Source organism: Salarias fasciatus, chromosome 3 (assembly GCF_902148845.1).
Source record: "Salarias fasciatus chromosome 3, fSalaFa1.1, whole genome shotgun sequence".
NCBI lineage: Eukaryota > Metazoa > Chordata > Actinopteri > Blenniiformes > Blenniidae > Salarias > Salarias fasciatus.
The window spans coordinates 2,879,195-2,901,865 of NC_043747.1; the positions used below are offsets into that span (position 1 = coordinate 2,879,195).

The window sequence follows — 22,671 nt, forward strand, 5'->3', positions numbered from 1 at the left end:
GGCTCGAACACGGTGCCATTAAAGGGAGCTGTGTGACGTCGGCCTGGTCTCTCCTCATCCTCACTTCCTCTTCTTCATCATCTTCTGCCTCCACCTCTCCAGCTGCTGCCGCCTCTCCTCCAGCAGCTGCCACACACACACACTCCCTGAAAACACAGCGTCCAGTCAGAGGAGAGGCGCGCACGCGCACACACACACACACACACACACACACACACACACACACACACTCCCTGAAAACACAGCGTCCAGTCAGAGGAGAGGCGCGCACGCACACACACACACACACACACACACACACACACACACACACACACCCCGCTATGCGCTCACCCAGCGTGACGACGGGCAGGTATGAGGTGAGCAGCAGGGAGACGTCGGAGTGTGTGTCTGCTGCGTCCAGCAGGAGCAGAGCTCGGTAGATCAGGAAGCCTACACACACACACACACACACACACACACACACACACACAGGGATGACGTTAGTGTTGACTTGAAGCCTGCAGCTGATGATGGAGCCACATTTCATGAGCAGGAAACCAGAGAGCTGTCGACACACTGCCGCCTGCCCGGGCTGATAGCAGAGAGAGAGTGCGTGCGTGTGTGTGTGTGTGTGCGTGTGTGTGTTTCCTGCACTTCCTTTACACAACAGCTCTGTCCACATCAGCCGGAGCTCACAAAACAGTTTCCCTGAAGTGAATCTGAACCGTCCCAACGTTGAAAAGCTGTGTTGCTCAAGGGCAGGGCAGCAGCAGCTGAACGAGCTGAAGTCCCTCCAGGCCCCGCCCCCCGGACCCCGGGCCCCGCCCCCCGGGCTGACCTTCGCTGGCCGCCGACAGGACGTAGAGCGGGATCTGGAGGGTGTAGCGGCTCCACAGCATGGCGGTGGACGGCGTCTCCGTCAGGCGCAGCAGCTCGTGGGGGTACCTGGACAGAACCGGAGCTCAGAACCCCGGGTCCCCCCGAGGACCGGCGGGGTTCTGGTACCTGAGCAGGTCCAGAACGTTCCACAGGAACAACTGGACCCAGACCACCGCCTCAGCCTGGATCCCCTCCAGCATGATGACCATGATGAGCAGGAGGTTCTTCTCCAGAACCTGAGGGGGACGGAGAACCGCTGAGCTCTGTTCTGGTCCGGCGGTCCGGCGTTCCGGCGGTGGTCCTCACCTGGACGAGGCGGGGCAGCAGCCGAGCCTTCTCGATGCCGTCGGCGATGTGGAACAGTTCCAGGACGGACAGCAGCTGGCACAGGCTCATCACGAAGCCCACCGAGTAGAAGGTGTCCGCCAGGGCATCTGCGGGGGTCAGAGGTCAGGTCTGCACCTCACCCGGCCCCGGCGGGTCCGCCTCACCTCGACCGAACATGAAGAACCGGGCCACGGTGTTGGCCAGGATCCAGGTGTGGCCGCAGAACTGGAACAGGTTGTAGCCGAAGATGTAGACCCGCCTGAAGCTGAGCCTGAGAACCCGGAGAACCCGGAGAACCACAGAGAGGGTCAGAGGTTCTGGTCCAGCGGGCTCACAGGCTGGTTCTGGGACTCATTTCAGACTGGTCTGTCTGGGTCAGTGACAGAACCACAGAGTCAGGAGCTCAGTTTGCTTCACAACTGGCCCAGAAGCTGAGAACCGAAGGGTTCTGGACGGTTCTGGACCGGTCCCTGGACCAGGAGAACCTGAAGCGGTAATGTTCCCTGGAAAAGCTGCAGTTTGTCGAGTTCTAACAGGAACTGGTCCCGGCTGAGAGCCGCTGCTGCCGCCACACCCAGAGCAGCAGAACATTCCTCCTCTCGCATTACTCACATTCTGTCTGCAGGGAGCCCGGCGCTCCGGCCTGGAGTCGAACCGTGGTTCCTGCCGCGGAGCCTCCCCGGCCGCCGCCCGCCGCTCGCAGGAGGAAGAGGAGCAGCAGACTGAGCACATGGAGAACCCTGCATGAGAACAGGAGGGACTCAACCCGGGCTCAACCCGGGCTCCACCAATGGCTGCAGAGCACACACCCCGGGAGGGGGGGGGGAGGGGGGGTTAACACACACCCCGGGAGGGGGGGGGGGGGGTTAACACACACCCCGGGAGGGGCAGGTCTCTGCACAGGGGGGCATTTAACACACAGCCTGAGGGCAAAACACTTCCAGAGAACAGAGAACTCTGGAACTGAACCTTTCTGGATATTCTGTGTAGAGACCTGAGACTTAAGACTAGAGACCTGAGACTACAGACCAGAGACAAGAGAATGGACTAGAGACAGAGACCTGAGACTAGAGGCTACGGACCAGAGACGGAGACATAGACTTGAGACTATAGACCTAAGACTTAAGATTAGAGACTAGAGACCTAAGACTACAAACCAGAGACAGAGAACTGAGACTAGAGATTAGAGACTAGAGACCTGAGTCTCAAGACTAGAGACCTAAGACTACAGACCAGAGACAAGAGAATGGACTAGAGACAGAGACCTGAGACTAGAGGCTACGGACCAGAGACGGAGACATAGACTTGAGACTATAGACCTAAGACTTAAGATTAGAGACTAGAGACCTAAGACTACAAACCAGAGACAGAGAACTGAGACTAGAGACTAAAGATTAGAGACTAGAGACCAGAGATTTGAGACTACAGACCAGACACAAAAGAATAGAGACAGAGACAGACTTGAGACCAAAGAATAAAGACCTGAGACTAGAGACAAGAGACCAGAAACTAGAGATTAGAGGCTAGAGGCCTGAGACTAGAGACAGAGCCCTGACCCACCAGCGCCCTCTCAGGCCGGCTGTAGGACCAGCTGTTGTCTGCTGAAGCTGACTGGTTCTGTGAAACCTGCTGGGAGGAGACCGGATGTGCTGCAGGACCATCAGACTGCAGAGAGCGAGGAGAGGCCAGCAGGGGGCAGCAGAGCTCCGCCCCTCAGGTCTCTCTCAAGTCTCTCAGGACTTCATGCGGGACACATTCATTCACACCGTTTCTTTTCAGAACCTTGTTTTATTGCGGAGTCCGCCTGGTGCTGCGGAGGCGACCCTGGACCGTTCTGGACCGTTCTGGACCGTTCTGGACCAGCCTGAGCTTCAGGAGCTGAAACCAGACATCAGACCCACTCTTCCTTCAGCTTCTTATCGCAGAGTTCGCTGAAGCCAGACGGTTTTGTTCTTCCACCCGCTCATCTAACAGGTTTAACAGGCAAACGCTCACTGATCTCACAGTTCAGGTCCTGATCTGGTCCAGACCGTGTCCCCGGGTCCAGACCAGGTGCAGCAGTCTGACTACTGAGTCTCTGAGTCTCCGTCCGGCTCACTGCTTCAGGCCCCGGCTCCTCCGGGGCTCCGCCTCCTCCTCCTCCTCCTCCTCCACCGGGACCCCCGGCTCCGCCGTCGGCTCGTCCGGAGGGGGGCGGCGGACCCGGTCCGGCTCCGCCTGCAGCTCCCGGGACCCGGCCTGCAGGCGGAACAGCGTGGGGACCCGGCCCAGGACGGGGTTCTGCTCCTGCAGGCCGCTGATCCACTGGTTCAGGGTGGCCTGGTCTCCCTGGCCCGCCATGCACATGGCGTAGACCGGACCCTCGTCCACTGCAGAGACAGACACAGCCGGGTCACACACAGACCAGGACCAGGACCAGGACAGACCCGGGGGGCTCCAAGAGGTCCAGAACACTCCGTCTGTCTGGACCGGTCTTTGGACTGCTGCTGTCCTTTCTCCCTGCCGTGAGTCCTCAGACCCGAGTCCTGCTGGAGGACTCTGGAGTCCACCATGTCTGCCGGGGTCTTACCGTCCTCCACGTCGAAGCTCTCGTCGTCCCCGAGGTCCCGGTCCAGGTCCAGGTCCAGCTGCAGGGGGTAGTCCAGGCAGCGCTCCGGGTCGTACGGCTCCTCCACCTGAGGGCAGAACCAGGCCTGATCAGCAGACTGAGGGGGCGGAGCCGCCGCCGCCGCCGCCTCACCCTGAGCTCCTGGGGGACGGGGTCCGCCCGGAGGACGTAGTACTGCACGCAGGTGGTCCGGAGCCAGAGGGGGAACGGGCCCTCCACGAAGACCGGGCGCCGCGGGTCGTGTCTGGACAGCAGCTCCATCTGGGCCGGGCTCTGGACCCCTGCAGGGACACCCGGCCGGGTCAGGGGGACGGGACGAGACGGGGGACGGGGACGGGCGGGACGTCCGGGTCTACGTACCGACGATGTGAGGCAGCGTCCGCTCGGCGCCGCTCTCGCTGGGTTCAGTCGCAGGAAGCTGCCGGGAAACCAGGAAGTGTGAGGCTGAAGACCTCAGACCGTCCCCCCCCGTACCCCCCCGTCCCCCCCCCCCGTCCCCCGTACCTGGTAGACCGTCACCCTGGCGTCCCGGTCGTTGGCGATGCGGGCCAGGCTGAGGCGGGCCAGGTCCACCGGGTCGGCGGGCAGCTGGCAGGGCACGGGGAACGGGTTGACGTGGCGGAAGCGGGGGAACCAGTACATGAGGCGCTGGTACTTCCTGAAGGGGTGGCTCTTCTCCCCGAACACCTGCACCAGCAGCACCTTGGTCTGCACGTTGGGCAGGACCCCTGCGGTGCAGACAGACCGTCAGCGAGCGCCCCGGAGCGCCGCCGCCGCCGCCGCCGCCACTCACCGTAGTTCTCCATCTGCTCCAGGACCTGGACGCCGCACTCCTGCTGCCGGGGGAAGTGGTTGAACATCCTCTGGATGAAGTTCCTCGGGACGAAGACCTCCTTGGGGAAGACGTCCAGCAGCCGGTTGTAGACGTCCAGGTCCCGCTCCACGCCGAACTCCGGCATCCTCTTCAGCGCGGCGTAGATGAACTCCACGTGTCCGCGGCGCCGGATGTCCCGCTTCAGGAAGACGTCCACGGCCCGGCCAAAGGCCGCCTTGGTGCGGACGTCCCGGGACGCCCGCTCGAACAGGTCGTCGTGGGCGACCAGCGACTTGTCCTCCTGCTTCCCGGCGAACTCGGCGGGGATCTTGGAGCAAACCGGGCTGCGGCGGAAACTCCTCCACGCCTGAAGTCACAGCGTCTCGTCAGACCGGGACCCGGACCCGGACCCGGACCCGGACCCTAAACCTAACCCTCTCTGAAAACAGCTGCAATCATTCAAAACTTTCCTTCCTCCAAGTTTTAGCTGCTTAAAATGGTTCAAAATGGCAAAAACAAGATCACACAGACAAAAATATCTAAGATGATTAAAAAGTTAAAATTATGACCATGTAAAAAAATAAATAAATAAATAAATAGAAAAACAGCTGGAATTATAACAAATAAAACTGATTCAACATTGTTAGAAACACTTAAAATGCTATAAAGGTCAACAATAACCTCAATATCACCTGGTAAACAGATAAAAAGAAGTTATCTGAACTCTTTGTGAGGACTCAGCATTACTAGTCTGCGTGTGTAGTAATCAGATTACAAATAGGATGCAAACAAAAACATTCCTTTACATTAACAGTCAGTTATTTGAAATAGTGATTGTATTTGGATAAACCCATAAATATCACTTTCATTCATAAATCCACACATTTCTGCTCTAAACTGAGATATATTTATTATTTCTATATGAAGTCAAATCAATAGTTTGTGAATAATCTGATTTATTTCACTCTGACAACTTAAAAAATACGCAAAATTCTAATCTTCACCTGTTAAATCAGAGTTTTGTTTCTTTATTCGAGTCAGAATCTCCGGTCCTCACCTGCAGACTGCCCGGTCCGCTGAGGCCCAGGGGGGGTCCGGGGGCCCCGGGGGGCCGCGGCGGGGCCCCGAGGGGACCGGCCCTGCGGCCCAGGAGCAGAACCAGGTTCCGGCTAACGTTCATGATCCAGCATGAGAGCGCTCACACACATCAACACACACCTGTCAACGACACACACACACACGAACACACTCTCACACACCGCGAGAGGTCCGCGGTCCGTCACTTTGAACACGCTTCTCCTCCACAGGTTCGCTTTTCCCTCCTTTATCGAACCATTGATACGATTAGCGACAGTCTCCTTCACGAGTCATTCTGTCCGGCTCGCAACCCGGTCCGGACAAACAGCGGCAACATGAGCGGAGACGACAGTTCCGCCTGCAGACACAATGGTTCCGGCCGCCAGAGCGACTCAGTCACACACAGTCACACAGTCACACACACACACACACACACACACACACACACACACACACACACACACACAGTCACACACAAACAGAGTCATGGCATAAATAAATAGAACCATCGTAATTTATAATTAGGATAAAACAAATAATCGTTTTCGACAGATTTATGAGTAGAATCATAGACATATTCTCTGTAGATAAATAAGTATAATGATAAAACATCACATCAGTAAAATCAGAGACATATACGACCAGTCAAAAGTTTAGACACAGCTTTTCCGCTGTTTCGTCATTTTTTTCTTTATTTTCTTTTTATTCACATTGCAGATTCTTGCCAAAGGTATCAAAATTCCTCTTGTTGCTTTTCCTCAGTCGTGGTTTATATACGCCTAAGAAATCCATGATCACGTATAAACATCAGCATAAAGTAAATATGATCATGGAAATAAAGGGAAGAAACAAACTGTCTGTGCGTATTTAACATTAAATGGACATTAAACACAATAAAATAGAATAAAAGGTCAGAATGGAGAAAGGAAATTTGACCTTGGCTCAAGCAGACATTCACAATCTCAGAAATAACCATCAGAACATCTTCTGGATCCACAATCTCCAGTGTGACTGGGACTAAAATACAATCACTCAGATCAAAAAGTCAAATCGAAAACTGTATTATGATGCATCGGAAGAAGAGAAAATCATCTTTGTCTCTAAAGTCCTAACAGTCCCGAGCGTATGAAAACCTGGAAGAGTTAAGTCACCAAATAGGGTTTAAAAAAGTTCAGAATGACATAAAATAAATAACTGGGTGGAAGAAATGAAACACTTAAAGATGACAGGAAGTCACAAACAGCTATAAAAAACAAGATTCCACCTTTCTAAATTGTAGCTGTGAAACTTCCTGAAAGAACCAAAAGTCTTCATATCACAGTCTCCTCGTCGGTTACCTATTTATTTATTTATTGGCAGAGTTTATTTCTTTATTGATGTTTGTTTATTGGCTGAGTTGCCTGTGCAGTACCGAGCGCCGCCGCGCGGGGGAGACAGAGGCCGTTGTGGCCCACGCTCACGCGCCCGCCGCAGCTCTTCAAACAGCTGGATGTGTGCGGGTCCTCTGGAGACTCTTCCTCCGCAGCTCGCGCTCCAGCGCGGTTTCCGGACTCCTCCTCTGGTTCTTCGCCTCGCGCTCCTGAAGCGGGTCGACTGGACCCGGTCCTCCGGAGTTCTGCCCTCCGGATCAGCTTCTTTCTCTCTGCTGGTGGACTTTATTTGCAGGGACTGTGCGCGCGCTTCCGGTGCTGATTCCTCAGACTGTCTTGACAGCAGCTCTCTGCCCCACACACACACACACTCACACACACTCACACACACTCCTCTGCCAGCATGGAAAACACACCTTGAGCCCTCTCCGCTCCGTGCCATGGATTCCTCCACCAACAGTTTGGGTGAGTACGCTCCCGCCGCGCACGCTTCTGCAAACTTCTACGCGCGTCGTTGCGCACGGGACCCTCTCCCGAACTCCTGCTCTGACGCGCGCAGGATTGTTGTTGTTGTTTTGTTTTCTTTTGGGTTTTTTTTTTGTTTTTGGCGGTTTTCTGCACGCACACACACCTGGCACACCGGCCACACACACACACACACACACACACACACACACACACACACACACACACACACACACACACACACACACACACACACACACCCTGCCGGGTCCTGTCACCGCGCTGCAGCGTGGCGCGCGCATCCAGATGTTTGCTGCTGCCGGAGGAGGAAGAACATGCAGCTCCTGCAGCGTGCAGGGTTTCAGCAGCTCTGCAGTGACTAAACACAAGCTGAACACGCACACACACACACACACACACACACACACACACACACACACACACACACACACACACACACAGCCCGGACAGCTGTGTTTGCTTTAGGTTCAGGCTCAGTTACATTGGGGATGACAGAGCTGCAGCGTCAGTGTCAAAGCCTCAGCTGCTCTGCTAAATAAACTCTCTGTATGTTGAAGGGTTTGATGTGATCGTCTAGTCATGTCTGAGGACCGGGAGGGAGTCCGGATCCAGAGAGGGTTCAGTCTGGTCCAAACAGCCGTCCAGAACTGGTCTCTACAGACTCTGACACTCAATCCAAACACCGTCTGAGAAACAGTCCAGATCAGAATTCAAGTTGTGTGTAAACCAGTCTAAACAGCTGATCAGACTGAATTCCGTGACTTGGCCCTGGAGCCGGGTCACTGTACTGAATCAGAGCCAGTCCACCTGGTTCTGCTTGGTCTTTCCATCGGAATGCTTCCGATCAGGCTGTGGTTTCTTATCAGTGTGCTGGGATCGCTTTATCACGCCGTGGAGAATGCAGTGTGTGTTTTATATTGTTTTCACACACACGTCAACAAAGGTGTCAGAAGTCAGGAGGTTGGACTTTGTGTTGGACTGGCTCGGCTTCGTGATCAGAGCTGTGAGGAGATCAGAGATCCTTCACGACGAGCCACACTTCCTGCTTTCTGAGTCTGACCTGCTTTTTTACAAGAAGGCTCCGGACCCCCCCCCCCCCCCCCCCCCCCCCCCCCCCCCCTGCAGAGGCCAAGCAGGAGCTGAGGAGTTGGTTTTGTGAAGTGCTGAGGCGGCGAGGCCTCTGGAGAACAGATTCGCCTGGCTCCCAGAGCGGCCATGTGGGTGTGCTGCGGCGCCGCAACGCTGCAAAATCTGCATGTTCCTGCAACAGGTTTATCACTGAACACGTCACCATGGAAACAGATCAGCCCTTTACACCAGCCTCCTCCATCAGTCTGACCCTGAGAGATACTGTCTGTCTCCACGTACGCAGATGATGCTGTTTTAAACGTTGACAGATGGACGCTCATACGTACTGGATGCATGTCAGAGTTTCCAGAGTGAGATCTGGTTCTGACCGATTCCAGGTTTATGGACTCGATGTTTGTCTGGCCCGGTTCGGCCCGGTTCTGCTGAACCCTGCAGAGGATGCAGGATTCAGGAGAGCCCGGGTGGAAACCCCGGGTCCTGCTCTGCCTCAGTCTCTGGATGTGTGAAGAATGGAGCCTCACACTCCTGTGGCTCTGCGCCGACCGCCGTGTGGAACACAGATCAACAGGAAGTTGCATCAGCAGATGGCAGCGAGACGAGTGTGTGTGTGTGTGTGTGTGTGTGTGTGTGTGTGTGTGTGTTTTCCCTGAATGTTGCGACAGAGCTTCTTTTCACCGTCTGGGAGTAAACATTTTGCGGTCGGACACTAAACGCCTCTCCCCTTCGTTCCCGGCTGCAGCAGATGAAGATCTGCCGCTGCTCTTCCTCTTCATCCTTTCACAATAAGACGTTCTTCTGCTGCGGTGAAACGTGACGCAGGAGGCGATCAGATGATCCGATGAGGCCGTCGGATTGATCAGTCGTTAATCAGCCTGTTTGCAGTTCATACATCTTTAGAGCTGCTGGGTTTGCCTGATGCGGCTCACGGACAGGAGCCCTGGTTCGATCCCTTTGTGATTTCATTGGATTGTTTAGCAGAAACTGGTCATCCTCTTTTGTTTTGCTTTGTTTGACTAATGTAAATTGCATGAATCACATCAACAGCGCCAACTAGTGGCCCAACATGACAAATAACGTGAACAGTTTCTGGAACGAAAACACATCGGTGCTGACCGCCGTGGTGGAGACAGGGTCTTCGTTACGTCTCAGCCGGACTGAGTCCTTCCAGGATATTGGAGACATGTAGAACTGGAGCCCTGGAGGATTCCAGAAGCTCCGCCGCTGTCCTCCTGTAGAGGTAGACATGTGGGAGTCTCTCCCCTCGTGAAGGCTTAAGAACTCCGTGACCTGCTGCCAAGCGTCCCGAACGTTGACCTCTGCAGCGAGGGAATCAGCTGATGAGTCGGCTTCGTCACTCTCGCCCCGACTTGTGACATTTAGCAGTTTCCACAGGACGTGACTCTGCAGCCAGGAATGGTCTCTCATGGCTTTCAGTGTCGCTGTGAATTCTGAAGACCAGTCAGGGTGAGTCCTGGTCAGAGAGAGGACGACTGTATCTAGAGAGAGACGGGGAAGAGGCTGAGAGCAGTGAAGGTCTCCAGCAGCTTCACCAGAACATGTTCCAGAGTCCTGAAGCAGGATAAAGGACTGGGCCATCAGACGCCGTCACCTTGAAATCCACATTGTGTTTCGGCCCTGAAAACTGGTCCATGGGTCCAGAGTTTGCGGACTTTATTCCTAGTGGATTCCTGTTTTTGAAATTAGATCTCCATTGTTTCATTTCACTTGTGTTTTGTGGTGCGTTAGATTTTGTGTTTACAGCGTAGGGTGCTTGGTTTCTGCGGTTCTGTCCGTCCAGAAGGTTCTGCAGTCTCTCATCCTGGACCACTGAAGCCTCATCAGGGCAACGGAGCTGCAGCTCTTTACTGTCCGAAGAGGAGAACGTCTCAGCGGAACTCACTGGATCATTTCCTGCCTGTTCTATCATGAGAAAAGTGGCGTACCTGCTCTAGGACATGCCTCCAAAATCGAGTTTAAACAACCATCAACTTTAAACTCGTCTTATTTCAAAACCTCTAGAGAGAAGTTGTGGAAATGTTCTTTCTATTCGAGCTGGAATGTGTCTGAATGCTCCCTGCAGTGGAAAACCGTCTCTCTGCTCCGGTTTGCTCTGGAATCACTCTCTTCCTGATGGGAACAGAGCCTGCCAGTGGCGCCCCCTTCAGGAGAGCAGTGCACCTCTCATCCGCCGCCTGTGTGAGTCAGTGTCGTAACCTTTATGCTCGTATGATTCATAAACTTCATTCCTTGTGTTTGATCTGATGACCTCTCCCTGAAGTCCGGATTACTGGTTAACCGGCGAGCTGACTGATGGCCGCCGCCTGGCAGCCGCTTCACTTCCTGCTGCTGCTTCCGCCTCAAAGTAGATGATTAGATACCAGCTGCTCTAACCCTGACGGCCTGCTGTCCTCCCTGAAAGTCCATCGGCTCCCTCTGGTCTGGTCATGGACGTATCTGTCCATCATTTTTATCTTCTAAAGAGTGTCGGGCAGCAGGTGTCAGGATCCAGGAAACCGAAGGGACGGTGTTGTCCTGAATGCCGTCCCCATACGTCCAGCTCAGTGACTTTCCTGACTGCTGCCGTCGGTAGTGATGTTTCTTTATCCAGATGCTCAAACCGGAGAATTCCCAGAAGCCTCTGGCTGCTCTGGTCACATTCCAGTCCACTCCTACAGGCTCTGCTGAGCTCTTCTGTTTGCAGACTGGACGACTGTTCCTGATACTGTGGATCTGACCACAGTCTGTTTTCCCCTCAAACTGCAGGCAGCGAATGACAGAAAGCTTCCTTGTTGCAACGCCGTCTCGTTAAGTTGAAATACGATCAAAAAAACAAGCTGTGATAAAATCTGGGCTTGTTTCAGGTGGAGGATGTGAACCTGAGCCGCTCGAAGTGTTTCTCAATAACTTGAAAGTCTTCCGACTGTTTCTCCGTCGTCTTCCTCATGCTCTGTGCACGTCCAGTTCTTTCACGTGCACATCTCTGCTCTCTGCAGCGGTCCATGAAGAACAGCAAGCAGAGACCTGCGAGGCTTTGTGCAACAGTGACAGACGAGAAGAGGTGTTTACTGCCTGTGCCACCGTTTTTATCTTCCTAATGTGAAAATATTTAGGGATCCAGGGTTCGGCTGCAAATGACTCGGCAAGAAGCCAAGCCGGCGGCGGTGCACGTTAGACTGGAGGCTCTCCTCGGCCTCCTGCTTCCTAAAGAGGAACTCTTCCTTCAAGGACACAGTTCCCGCTCATCGGGGCTGGATTGACCTGATTTACCGGCCAGCAGAGCAAAACGATTTCAGCCAGAACGCGTTGTTGTCAGGTTCTCTGTGAATTCTGTGCATCTGATTTCTGCCTTGTGGCCCCTGGGGAGGAAATACTGAGCCCAGACCGTGAAGTAGGAAATGAGGTACTGCACAGTTTTTTGTGAATGAATCAGTTTCAGGTTAGGTCTTTTCTGAAGTTGATGTGATCTTCATGTGATCATGTTGCCAAACGTTCCTTTCATGACGTCAAGTAGGGAAAATGCAAACCTTTATGCAGACGATGGTGCTCTTTCTCTTCCTGTTGGAAGAGCTTTCAGCTGGGAGGTGTTACTGACACAGATTCATGGATTATCTGCTGCAGCTGATGACTTTATGATGCTGGATTATCCATCACAGGTTCTGGTTCTTCTGCAGACGGACCGGTTCTGGCTCTGGTTCTGATTTTGCATGTCGTCAGTTGATTGCACCGAGAGATTTCTGCCTGTGATGGATCTGAACGTGCAGTTATTCCACTCATCATTCAGCAGGTAGCAGGAGACGACCCGCCGTTAGCCGTCTGAACTTCCTGCCGGGCGTTTTATTGCTGTTTCTCTGTGTGAATTGTGGGTAGCATCACAGCCTGCCTACACAACACGGAGACGTTATCACCTCATAAAATGTGTCTGCAGCTGCAAGATGACGGAGGAAAAGGTAATGAGCGTCTCTGAGGTTCTAATCAGGGGGAGAGCTCTCAGAGTTGGACGAGTTTCAAGTCGTTAAACATGAGAATTGTTCAGTTCAGTGATGTTGTGGGATGAGTAGACCTTTCATCTCTTTAAAACGTCTTAAAACATTTAATCTACCGTTTTAAACAGAGACAGAGGTCAAAGTTCAAACTGGACTCATCAGAGTTATTTTCATGTTTCCTCTGCATGTTCTCAATCAGAGTGAGAGAAGCTTTACAGACATTTCTTTTATGAATAAATAGAAACGATCCTTGAAGCTTGAAGGTTGTGATCATCCTTGCATACAGGAAGTGACGGTGGGAGAGCGGCGCTCTGCAGCAGCCGGAGCCGACCGCGTCGGCGGGCGGTTGAGGTCTGGATGCGGCGGAGGCGGAGTGCGTCGGCTGTGATTAAACGCTGCAGAAGCACGTGCTGCTAACAGACCGACGTTTCGCCCACGCAGCCGGAGAGGCTTCCTGTGGGGACAGAAAGCGAAAGAGGAACTCCTGCCGGGCTGATTTTACCTGCTGCCTCCGCCGCTGTCTGGAGTCACAGAGTCGGACCTGAAGAAGAACCCCGTTCCTCTGGCCTGCAGCCTCTGACCTGACGTGACCCCGAGCGCTTCACTCCAATCAGACGCTCCGCTCTCAGCCGCTCTCTGCAGAGAGCAACACATTTCTGTGGCTTTTTCCCCCAAACTCGCTTCATTCAGTTGTCGGCAGAATGATTCACCACAGAAATCTGCTTTTCGGTCGAAGGATCAAATGTTTTATTTTATTGAGAATTCCTGAAAGAAATGAGACGAGGCCGGCTTTGATACAGTGAGCGAGCGGCTTCAGATCTAGAACGCTGATTTGAGTGGACGGATGAGAAGACGACGACCGAACGTCCAGAGAACGGAAGGATCGACGTTTACGGATGCTTCATGGAGTCGGTTCAGTTGGAATCAAATCACTCTGACTGGTTTTCAAAAACATGCATTCTGATATCCGATCCGGCTGTTTCTGGTCCATGTCGGACCAGAAACTGATCCAGAACATCAGATCGGACCGCTCCCAGCAAGAACTCCCAACCTGGAGCTGAAGGCTGGAGCTGAGTCCAGACGCCAAACATCTCCGTCTTCTCACGTCTCTGAGTCTCCCAGCGTCCTTCTCTTTTCAGGCTTCACTTCCCATCAAAGTCCAACAAAATTCATGACAAAAGCAACCAACAGCACCAACTAGTGGCCCAACATGGACACTGCTCCTCTGCAGCGTTTCAGCCGCTTCCGTGGAAACGGGTATCGTTTCCAAAACGTCGTCATCTAAACACGAAACTTTCCTGCAACAGAAATGGAAACAGGAAGTGAAACGTTGCCTTGGAAACGCTTCCCGCTCGTCACGCCGTCTGGTTCTGGGGATTCAGATTGACTTTACGGCCGTGTTCTCCTCGTCTGGTCTCTTCAGAGTTTATCGAAGGTTTCAGGGACCTGGCAGGACTCTGGTGGTTCTCCAGCTTCTAACGCTTTAATGAAAGTCATGTGCTGCTGGCGCTCTCTGCTGCGTGAGGCCAGCCCCAGATGAGTTACTGCCTGAAGAAACACGGAGAGACCATTTCACAGATGGACACGGGGGCAGCGGTGTGTTCGAATGTCTTTGACCTGAATAGAGACGTTTCTGACTGCATGCTGAGATTCTTTGGGTTTTTTTAGATGCAAAAATCCACATTTAGACAATTTAACAGCTAAATAGCAGATCCCAGCGCCAAGAGCCTCATGTGAGCTGCTGTGGGTGTGGTTCCACACACACACACACACACACACACACACACACACACTGACTGGAACGGTGCACGTGGGCCCGGGCTGGCTCGGGACTCTTGGTGTGTTTTCCCCGCCGAGCGCAGCCTCTGGAGGAAGAGAGCCGCTTCCTGCCGCTTCCTGCCTCTGAACCGCCACAGCGGGTTCAAAAAGTCCCTGAAACCGGCTCAGAAGCTCGGCCTTCTGTCCGTCTTTAATGCCTCACAGCCTGGAGGAAGACGGGGAGAAGTGAGGCACGTGGGTTTGTTGGGTCTGCATCGTATTAGCGGCTAGCACGTTTTCCAAGCCGTGGCTCCATGTAAACAAGAGGAGCCGCTGGCTGCAGGCCGGCAGTGACCTCAGATCATCTGAGTCTGAGGAAAACAAACACTGAGGGACGGAGTATAGGTACGAGTTACTGCCCTGAATGGAACTAAAGTTACTATTTAATGCTCACAGCTTTAAACTAGTGATCTTGTTCATCTGAGTTCATATAAAGCAGAATAAATGATGATAACCTGGATGTTAGGAGGAAGATGCTAATGCTAATCACTAAGTTACATTAATCCCATGCTAATGCTGCTATCCCTGACTCCGGCTCTCAGCTGACTCGTCATCCTGCCAGGAGGCTGGGCTCCTGCATTCCCACTGTCAGACTGATCTGGGTGGAAGTGATCACCGCATGTTCAGAGAAACTGATTACATCAGATACTCTGAGAAGGGTGTCAGAAGTCTGGTTATTAGACATGTTTTCACCTGCAGGGTTCATTGTGATCACATGAGTCATCCTCACTGCTCTGATTTAATGTTTCTTTTTATTGTGAAAGGTCGTTCCTGCTCTACACATGACATGGAATCAGAAGTGAGTCAGAGCTGGCTCTGATCGCTGGGTAAACACGCTTTTATAGGAAGCAGTGCAGTAAAACTGTGGGAAAAAGGTCACACACTGGAGAACCAGCAGAACACGCAGCAGAACACACGCTGTGGCTCTGTCTAAAACAGTGGTCAACCTGTGGTTTGAGGAACCATTGAGGGTCGTTGGTGAGAGCCTGGGTTTGTCCACGGGTCTTTGGCTGTTTAGAGATCCAATCCAGTGAAGGATTCTGGGAATCACTGTAGAGGAGATGTAGAGTCGCTACAGAGGAGATGTAGAGTTGCTCGAGGGCCTGTATGTTACAGACAGATGATTTTTTTACATTCAGAAATGCATCTTGTGTTTATTATGGTCCAGAGTGCTTTGGAGGGAGGTGAGCATCCACTGTTCTCCAATTAATTTCACATGATCAATTAATTGACCGACTAATTCAATCTGCTGCCCACATCTTCATGTGGTCAGTTGTTTCAAACCAAAGACATGAGATCGATCCAGAAACCATAAGGAGCCAGCCTCTCCAGACCCGAAGCTCTCTTGTCTCCACTGGTCCATAGAAGGAGGACCAGTGAACCGGGTCAGGAACCCAGCATTCAATGGGCCTCAACGCTTACGCTCCATTAACAGGCCCAGTCTGAAGATTACATGTTCCGTATGCAGGATCTGAGTGGTCTCTCTTTGACAATAAGCAGTTTTTTCTCCTGCCTCTGATGGATCAGGTCTGTTCTTTTATGGCCCTGGAGCTTTTCTCAAAACCTTTGAGGCTAGTGTTGTAAACATGTTCTAAACTGGTGGGTCCCGGCCCACGAGTCAGGACTGCTTTCAAAGTTTTTAAAGGAAAACAGCACAAAGTTACTGCTTTCTTTGGCGTCGGCCTCCTCCGTTGGCCAGTCATCCTCTCTGAAGCAGGAATGCTGCTCGTCGCTCCTCGCCGGCTGGCGTTCGGCGGTGAAGGAGCAGGGAGGCCGTTAAAGCTCCGGGACGCTTTTGAACTCAGCCGCTCATAATCTGAGAGGCGCGCCGCTGATTCACAGCCGCACGGAGGGATCGCTGCCGACGCCGCAGGACGCAGGTTTCTGATGAGGAGACGCTTCCTCAACACGGCCTCTGTGGTCCGGCTCCTCATGGAGAGTCAGGAACGTTTATACCGGAAATGTTTCACCGTGCGACTCTGTGATCCTCCACTTAATTTGATGAGCGTTTCAGAGTTTGTTATAATTCCTTTACTTGAGCCGTATTCCTCATTCTGTTTAGCCTCTCCGGTTCTTGGAGTTTGTGCAACGTAACGCTGCGCTCGTCGTTATCGCCTCCGTGTATCAGGAAGTGTGATGACCTTTTCTCAGACGGCGAGCGCTCGGCGGTTTGAGAGCCCCGAGGTTTCACTTCCTGTCCTGACGGCCTGCGGTCTTTTACTTTGAAAGCCCGCGGTCCACTTCCTGAGCGGTGTGTTTTAGGTTCAGCATGCTGAGTCTCACTGTCAGGCTGCTGAGGTACGAGTGGGCGATACGACTCAGAAACAACACAATTTCCTTTTTATAATAAATTTATGTTTTTTTCTTTTTATATTGAGTTTTGAGATTAATTTGTAAGTTTCTGAACAGCGAAAGCAAACCATTCCCTCATGTTAAACAGCTCCAACTAAAAAATAAAAGACAATTTAGACCAAAGGGAACCTTTCTGTACATATTTTAATTTAGATATTTTGTGCAATTTTCGCAACATGTGGTAAAATAAACACCGACACTGGTGAAGTGCTCTCTTGCAACATGAACATAAACTGAGCTTGACTTTTTGAGGTAGCTTTAACATGAACCGTGAAGTACGAACATGAAAACTGTCTGAAAATTCAAAAGTAAAATATCAAATAAGTGAAATAAAATATAAGCTGTCATAAACTGAGGCAGACCTGAGAGATTCCAGTCTTGTCCGTTGTTGCTCACATCCTCCTTTCTGTCTGCAGCTCTGCAGAACCGGCTGCAGTCAGTACATCTAAATTAAACTCAGTGCTTTGATATGAGTGATTTAGATCCAGATGGGAATCATGTTTTGTGACTGAATTATGCTCCATTCATGAGTTCATTTATTACTCCTCACCAGTGTGTAACCCTGACGTCTGTATTTATTCAGGAGCTCATGATTCTGTCTTGAAGATGAACTCCGATGAAGTAATAAAGGTCTGAACACACTCCGCTGGAAACCGGCGAGAAAGTTTTCACCGTAAATCTTCAGAGTCAACATGCTGGGAAAGCTCGTAAATCTCACGAGGAACAAGAGCAGAGTGTCAAAGAGGACGCTGGACGATTCAGAAAGACAGACGCTTCTGGAACGCAGTGATTTATTCATGAAGGAATTACACAATGCAGCAGCGCCAGGCTCCGCGGCACTTCTCTGGAAAGAGTTCAAGGCCGCCTGCGATGAGAGGGTGAGTCATGTGCCGAGCATGAGGGAAGTGGCGTGGCGCTATCGGCGCTATCAGCGGCTGCAGGGTTCTCTGCTCGGTGTGTTCAGGCGCTGCTTACAAGATGACCGGCTGCCAGAAACCCAACATTCTGCTGCTTTGTCCGGGAGAAGTTCAACGTTGCAGAAGTGAATGTTTTGATTATTATCTTTCACAGAGAGTTTGCATTCCTGCCACTGGGGGGTGAGCTTGGTTTGAGATCAGTGCATCTTATTTAATCCTCTCAGCTTCTCTTCTCTGTATGTCTTCATGGAATAAATCAGTATCTGTGTAGAGGAAATGTTCTCCTTGTATGCAGATGATGGTGCGCTAAATGGTGGGAAACATTCACTTTTCTGGAGAAAATTAAAATTGGATAAATTGTTAAATTGGATAAACCAGAAATATGCAATAAGTTGGAGATCTGCAATCACAATATATGACTTCTGATGAATGAATATAAAAGTATTCACTGTTAAAGTCCTCTCCTTTGGAATCCACCTTACCAAACCACGCTGTTGCCTATGAATGTATACGAGGCAGAAATAGGCCTGTTATTTTGTGAACTTCTTGATTTTTTTGCTTTCAGGGTCTTTGGCTTGTATTTCCTGCTGCTTCAGACTGAAAATCCAAAGATTCTGACTATTTTTCTCTGGGTCGGACGCATTTCCCCACTGCTGTTAGGCTGGAGTCAGGAGGTCCTTCTGTTTGTGTCCCACTGTCTCTCACGATATTTTTCCCAGAATTTATTTGTAAAACAGTCTGAATGCAGAGCTTGAGCAAAGTGCTGTTTGACCCTTCAAACGTATTTTGCATGCTCAGTATTAGGGCTACACAATTAATCGAATTTTGATCATGATCACGATTTTGGCTGCTGCGATTAAATTTAGATGATCGTCGCGATTTTTAAATTGAAAAAACGGGCTATGTTGCGTGTCAAATCAAGCACTTTTTTAATCCAACAATCAGCCAACCACCAGGGGGCGACCTGAGCCGTGTAGCTCCTGCTGCCTTCAGGGACACTCCGTAAAAGTAGCTGCTGATGGACGCCACTGCGGTGTCTCGGTCAGCTGTTAGCTTAGCTGTTAGCCACCGATGAACTAGCTGGCTGTGAACGATTCCTTCATGCTCAAACATCAGTCGATGGAACGCATCTCAACTTCTGTACCGGTGGAAAGAAGATGTAAACGCTGAGCGTCTCGGACAGAACGGGAAAAGCTGTTATTGACGGACAGTTCAGGATGTGAGCGGCGTAGCAGCGGCTTGGAGAGAAAGAGGGAATCAATGTTCTGGTAGGTTTCATTTCTGGGTTTAGCGTGGCTGTTTACTGTTCTCTTGTTGTTTATCTTCATCTTGTTGTTCAGTGATCATCGTGTTGCTCTCAGGGGTTAGAATGCAGCAAGTGACGGTCGCTCAGCTGTGAGGCGTTCAGGTTCCAAAGTCATAATCCGGCTCTTTTCAGAACAGAGGTCTGGTCAAACGTTTGTAAATACTCACAGTCGGCGCGTCTATATGTTCGTTTCTAAGGGAAAGCGATCGTTCACAACATTGACATGGTTCTAAATAGTTGTTTAGATTCTAATTAAAACATCTTCAATTATGTGCGCATGCACACCTGACTTCGCTGAAGTGGTGAAGACACACATCTTCAATTTGACACTTGTTTGTTTAAAAAAAAAAGTGCAATATAAAGGTATGTTTTACATAACATAATGAATAATCGTGATGAATAATCGTGATTACAATATTGACAAAAATAATCGTGATTATCATTTTGGCCATAATCGTGCAGCCCTACTCAATATTTCAAAGTCTAGATCTGCTGTCTTAAAGCTGATAATCCATGGGTGGTATAATAACCGGTCCCCGTCTGAGTTACCGAGGAAGGTCGGTACTGGGCCTCGGTGAAGCCAAGACACAGGAAGTGTTGAGCTGGTTTGCAGTCTTTATCAGATCTGGTTCAGCTGGTTCAGTTGGTCGTCAGCCAGTCTCAGTGGTGGAGGTGGTTCTAACCCCCATCTCGCCTTTTCCATATGTTGAAGGGTCCTTGAGCAAGACACTGGCTCCAGAACTGCTTCCGGCATCTTTTATGGCCGATTGGCTGATGCGTGGACCGAGTGGATCCAGAGTGTGGGAGAGCTGCGTTCTTTTCACTGGAAGTCAGATAAGATTACAAATAAGCTGCTGGATATCGGAGGTTTGAACCGTCTGTTGACTGAAGTCAGGAACACGAGGAACAAAGACCTCATTCATCTGGACCGGTTTCAGAGGAGAGCTCAGTAACTCTCAGTCTGCAGGGTTCTACTGGGTTCTGCAGGGTTCTACTGGGTTCTGCAGAGTCTGTCCACCCAGGACCTCCTACCTACTGATTACCGAGCAAAGAAAAGCATTTCTCTCATTTGTTGGATGAATTGTGGTGAAAACAGACTCTGGCTGAGTGAGGAGCGAGGAATGCCGACGGCAGACGGAGGGAGAAGCGTCGTCTCATCGGACGGCTTTGTTCTGTCCGGCGGCACAGCAGTGGACCGGTTCTGGACCAGAACCAGCCGCGTCCTCCAGACGGACTCGCACCGCAGCACCACTTCACACACAAAGGGCTCTTTGAGAGGCTTTGGCCTCTCCTCTGTTGCACTACAATGCTGTAAACAGCTGTAATCCCCGAAATCCAGAGTGTGCCAGAGCACACACTCCGGTCTGTCTCCCCGTACCTGTGAGGACTCTGCTCGTGATGCTCGCCAAAACCTTCAACTGAACCTTAAAACCCCATTCTGCCTCAGTCGCTGGTTTCCAAACTGTCTTGGCTCAGACCCACGCCAGCAGGCTAGACTCCTCCTTTCATTTCTTCATTAAAAACAGAAAAAGGTTCAGTTTTAATGGCTCGGTAGTGGAAGAGTGGATGTTAGCAAAGCTCTGAAACTATGCAACACTCGAATGTCTCAGTGTTTAATCAACAGTTACAACTATTTCTTCAATTTGCATTTGCTGTTTTAAAATGTCAGCAGCATTGCGTGAGCTTTGGCATCAGATTGTCTTCTGCTTATTTCAGCCTCGTATTCTCATTTCACTCTCAGCTCTTCTAAACTCTCATTTTCATCTCTAAACGTCCCCATTGTCAGCTGGATCATCGACCACAGTGCGTCAGCTGCTTTAACCTTCTCCAGGTCCTTAGTTATCCACGTTTAAGGTTTAGAAACACGGCTGTGTCGTGTGTTTCACAGGTTTTCATCCAGAGAAAAGATAAAAAGTCAAACGTGCTCCTTGACTTGGTACTCAAACCTCAGGTGTTCTGCCGTGCTCTCCGTCCTTCCAAGGCCATATTGAAGATGTCCGGTCATCTTTATTGACATTGATTTGAGGATCTCTTGATGATTTTGCCAGATTCCATGGACTTATAGTCTCTATGGGTCTTTAATGAGGAATAATAGCAGCATGTTGGTGAAGTCTGTGTTTGTCTTGTCTAGAATGTGGTGTTGAGGCCTCATGATGCTAATGTGCTATACCATTCCCCAAACCTGTCAGTCAGTAGCTTAAAAGTGTTCAGTCAGTCGTTCTTTAAGCATTTAAACTGGTTGTACCAGGAGAAAGCCTGGTCAGAACATGGTCCTGGTGGAGGGAACTGACCCAAACCCTTTGACCAGCTCGTAGTCTTCCTGAATCCTGACCGTTACCCAGCGGAGTTCCTCCAGTCTCAACCATCCTGACATCAGGATCACCACACATTTCTCACCATTCAACAGGAGGTGGAATTTTACACCCACATTCTGACCGGTGCCTAACCACTTCCTTAGCCCAGAATCTTGTTTTGACCAATAAATGGTTCCAGGAGCGCCAACATGGCGGGTGGCTGCAGTACGAGGCAGCGCCTGCTGCTCTCACTGCATACGCTGGGCTACAGATGTCTCTTCATCCTCTCAGCCTCCCCACATGAAACATAAAGCATCTTTTGTCAATATATTCGCTCATTAATGGATCATCCACTGTGTTTAAACAGTTGAGTAATGTCTGCCAGTCTGTTCACTTCAGAGTCAGAGGATATTCCACAGAGAGCAGTCAGATTAAACCCACCCTCCTATTTTGAGACTTTATTTCATTTTCAAGCTGCAGCTTGAGAACAAGAGTCGTCGGTTGAATCAGTTGGAACATATGTTCGAACGTGGACCTTCAGGAAGTGTTTTAGAGCAGTGCGTGATGCTGGAATCCCCTACGGTTGAACTAAAGCACCTTAATAACCACTTCACAGATTTCATTTTCTGTTCAGTGAGCATTGAAACCCAGATAAAGCTGTTCCTCTTCTCGTGGCTCCTCTCCAGACGACATGTCAGCCGGCAGCAGCGCCGAGTTCCCGGACCGGGCGTCCCTGATGGAGGTCCGTCTGCAGGCGCAGGAGGACGAGATCACGCTGCTGAAGTCCTCGCTGGCGGACGCCCTGCGCAGGCTCCGCCTCCACGACCAGCTGCTCCCCCTGCTGAAGCAGCAGCTCATCGCAGGTTTGGAAACGCCGGCGTTCGAAGGCTCGTCGCTGAATTTCACCAGACGTAGAAACCAGCTGGACCTGGTCCAGGTTCTTCATGTCTGGCCCAGTTCCTGGGCGGAGCCTGTGGAACCTGGACGTCCAGGCCGCGAGTGACGGACGCTCTGCTTCCACTCCCTCAGTGAACCCCTCAGCCGCTCGGGTGCTGAACCAGGCCTGCTGCTCGGACGCATGCAGCGGCGGCAGGAAGCTGAGCTCCGGGTCCGGGCCGGACGGGATCCGTCAGTCCAGCAGGTACGGGACTGTCCCCAATACCGGAATCTGTTCATCTGAAAACTTTAACAGAGAAAAACCAAGAATTCCTCATGAATGAGTAGAACCGAGGAAAGACAAACCTGCAGAACCAGACCCAGAGGAGACTTCCTGCAGAACCAGACCCAGAGGAGACTTCCTGTAGAACCAGACTCAGAGGAGACTTCCTGCAGAACCAGACCCAGAGGAGACTTCCTGCAGAACCAGACT

At 51.3% G+C, this 22,671-nt stretch overlaps 3 protein-coding genes across 4 annotated transcripts in view; 1 reads left to right on the plus strand and 2 right to left on the minus strand.

Annotated features, from left to right (window-relative positions):
- Positions 1-6: 6 nt before the first annotated feature.
- hacd4 (3-hydroxyacyl-CoA dehydratase 4) lies at positions 7-1,953 on the minus strand. The gene is made up of 7 exons (XM_030088458.1): positions 1,801-1,953; positions 1,353-1,459; positions 1,168-1,295; positions 988-1,097; positions 821-927; positions 334-432; positions 7-146 (listed from the first exon to the last, which is right to left on the minus strand). The coding sequence occupies exons 1-7, from the start codon at positions 1,932-1,934 to the stop codon at positions 61-63; spliced, it is 771 nt and encodes a 256-aa protein (XP_029944318.1). The 5' UTR covers positions 1,935-1,953; the 3' UTR covers positions 7-60.
- A 1,022-nt stretch (positions 1,954-2,975) lies between these two features.
- On the minus strand, positions 2,976-5,985 carry ecsit (ECSIT signaling integrator). Its single transcript, XM_030088457.1, has 7 exons — positions 5,668-5,985; positions 4,590-4,977; positions 4,301-4,524; positions 4,157-4,214; positions 3,929-4,077; positions 3,758-3,863; positions 2,976-3,557 (listed from the first exon to the last, which is right to left on the minus strand). The coding sequence occupies exons 1-7, from the start codon at positions 5,788-5,790 to the stop codon at positions 3,283-3,285; spliced, it is 1,323 nt and encodes a 440-aa protein (XP_029944317.1). The 5' UTR covers positions 5,791-5,985; the 3' UTR covers positions 2,976-3,282.
- Positions 5,986-7,171: 1,186 nt separating this feature from the next.
- The window catches only part of eml3 (EMAP like 3), a 32,127-nt gene continuing 16,627 nt past the window's right edge, over positions 7,172-22,671 (plus strand). Inside the window, exons 1-3 of one of the 2 annotated variants that reach the window (XM_030088445.1) lie at positions 7,172-7,522; positions 21,989-22,165; positions 22,332-22,443. In XM_030088445.1, the coding sequence (XP_029944305.1) occupies positions 7,177-7,522; positions 21,989-22,165; positions 22,332-22,443 (635 nt within the window). In that variant the 5' untranslated portion in view covers positions 7,172-7,176. The remainder of the gene's footprint in view (positions 7,523-21,988; positions 22,166-22,331; positions 22,444-22,671) is intronic. The other variant, XM_030088446.1, reaches the window with a different exon arrangement.

Bases quoted from the DNA above. Each gene is read 5' to 3' on its own strand.
- ecsit (XM_030088457.1), bottom strand. From the start codon at position 5,790: ATGAACGTTAGCCGGAACCTGGTTCTGCTCCTGGGCCGCAGGGCCGGT. The intron at 4,525-4,589 runs GTGAGTGGCGGC...TCTGCACCGCAG, and splicing joins GGAGCAGATGGAGAACTACG to GGGTCCTGCCCAACGTGCAG. The intron at 3,558-3,757 runs GTAAGACCCCGG...CTGTCTCTGCAG, and splicing joins GAGCTTCGACGTGGAGGACG to TGGACGAGGGTCCGGTCTAC.
- hacd4 (XM_030088458.1), bottom strand. From the start codon at position 1,934: ATGCAGGGTTCTCCATGTGCTCAGTCTGCTGCTCCTCTTCCTCCTGCG. The intron at 1,296-1,352 runs GTGAGGCGGACC...TGACCCCCGCAG, and splicing joins GTTCTTCATGTTCGGTCGAG to ATGCCCTGGCGGACACCTTC. The intron at 433-820 runs GTCAGCCCGGGG...GTGTGTGTGTAG, and splicing joins CCTGTCGGCGGCCAGCGAAG to GCTTCCTGATCTACCGAGCT.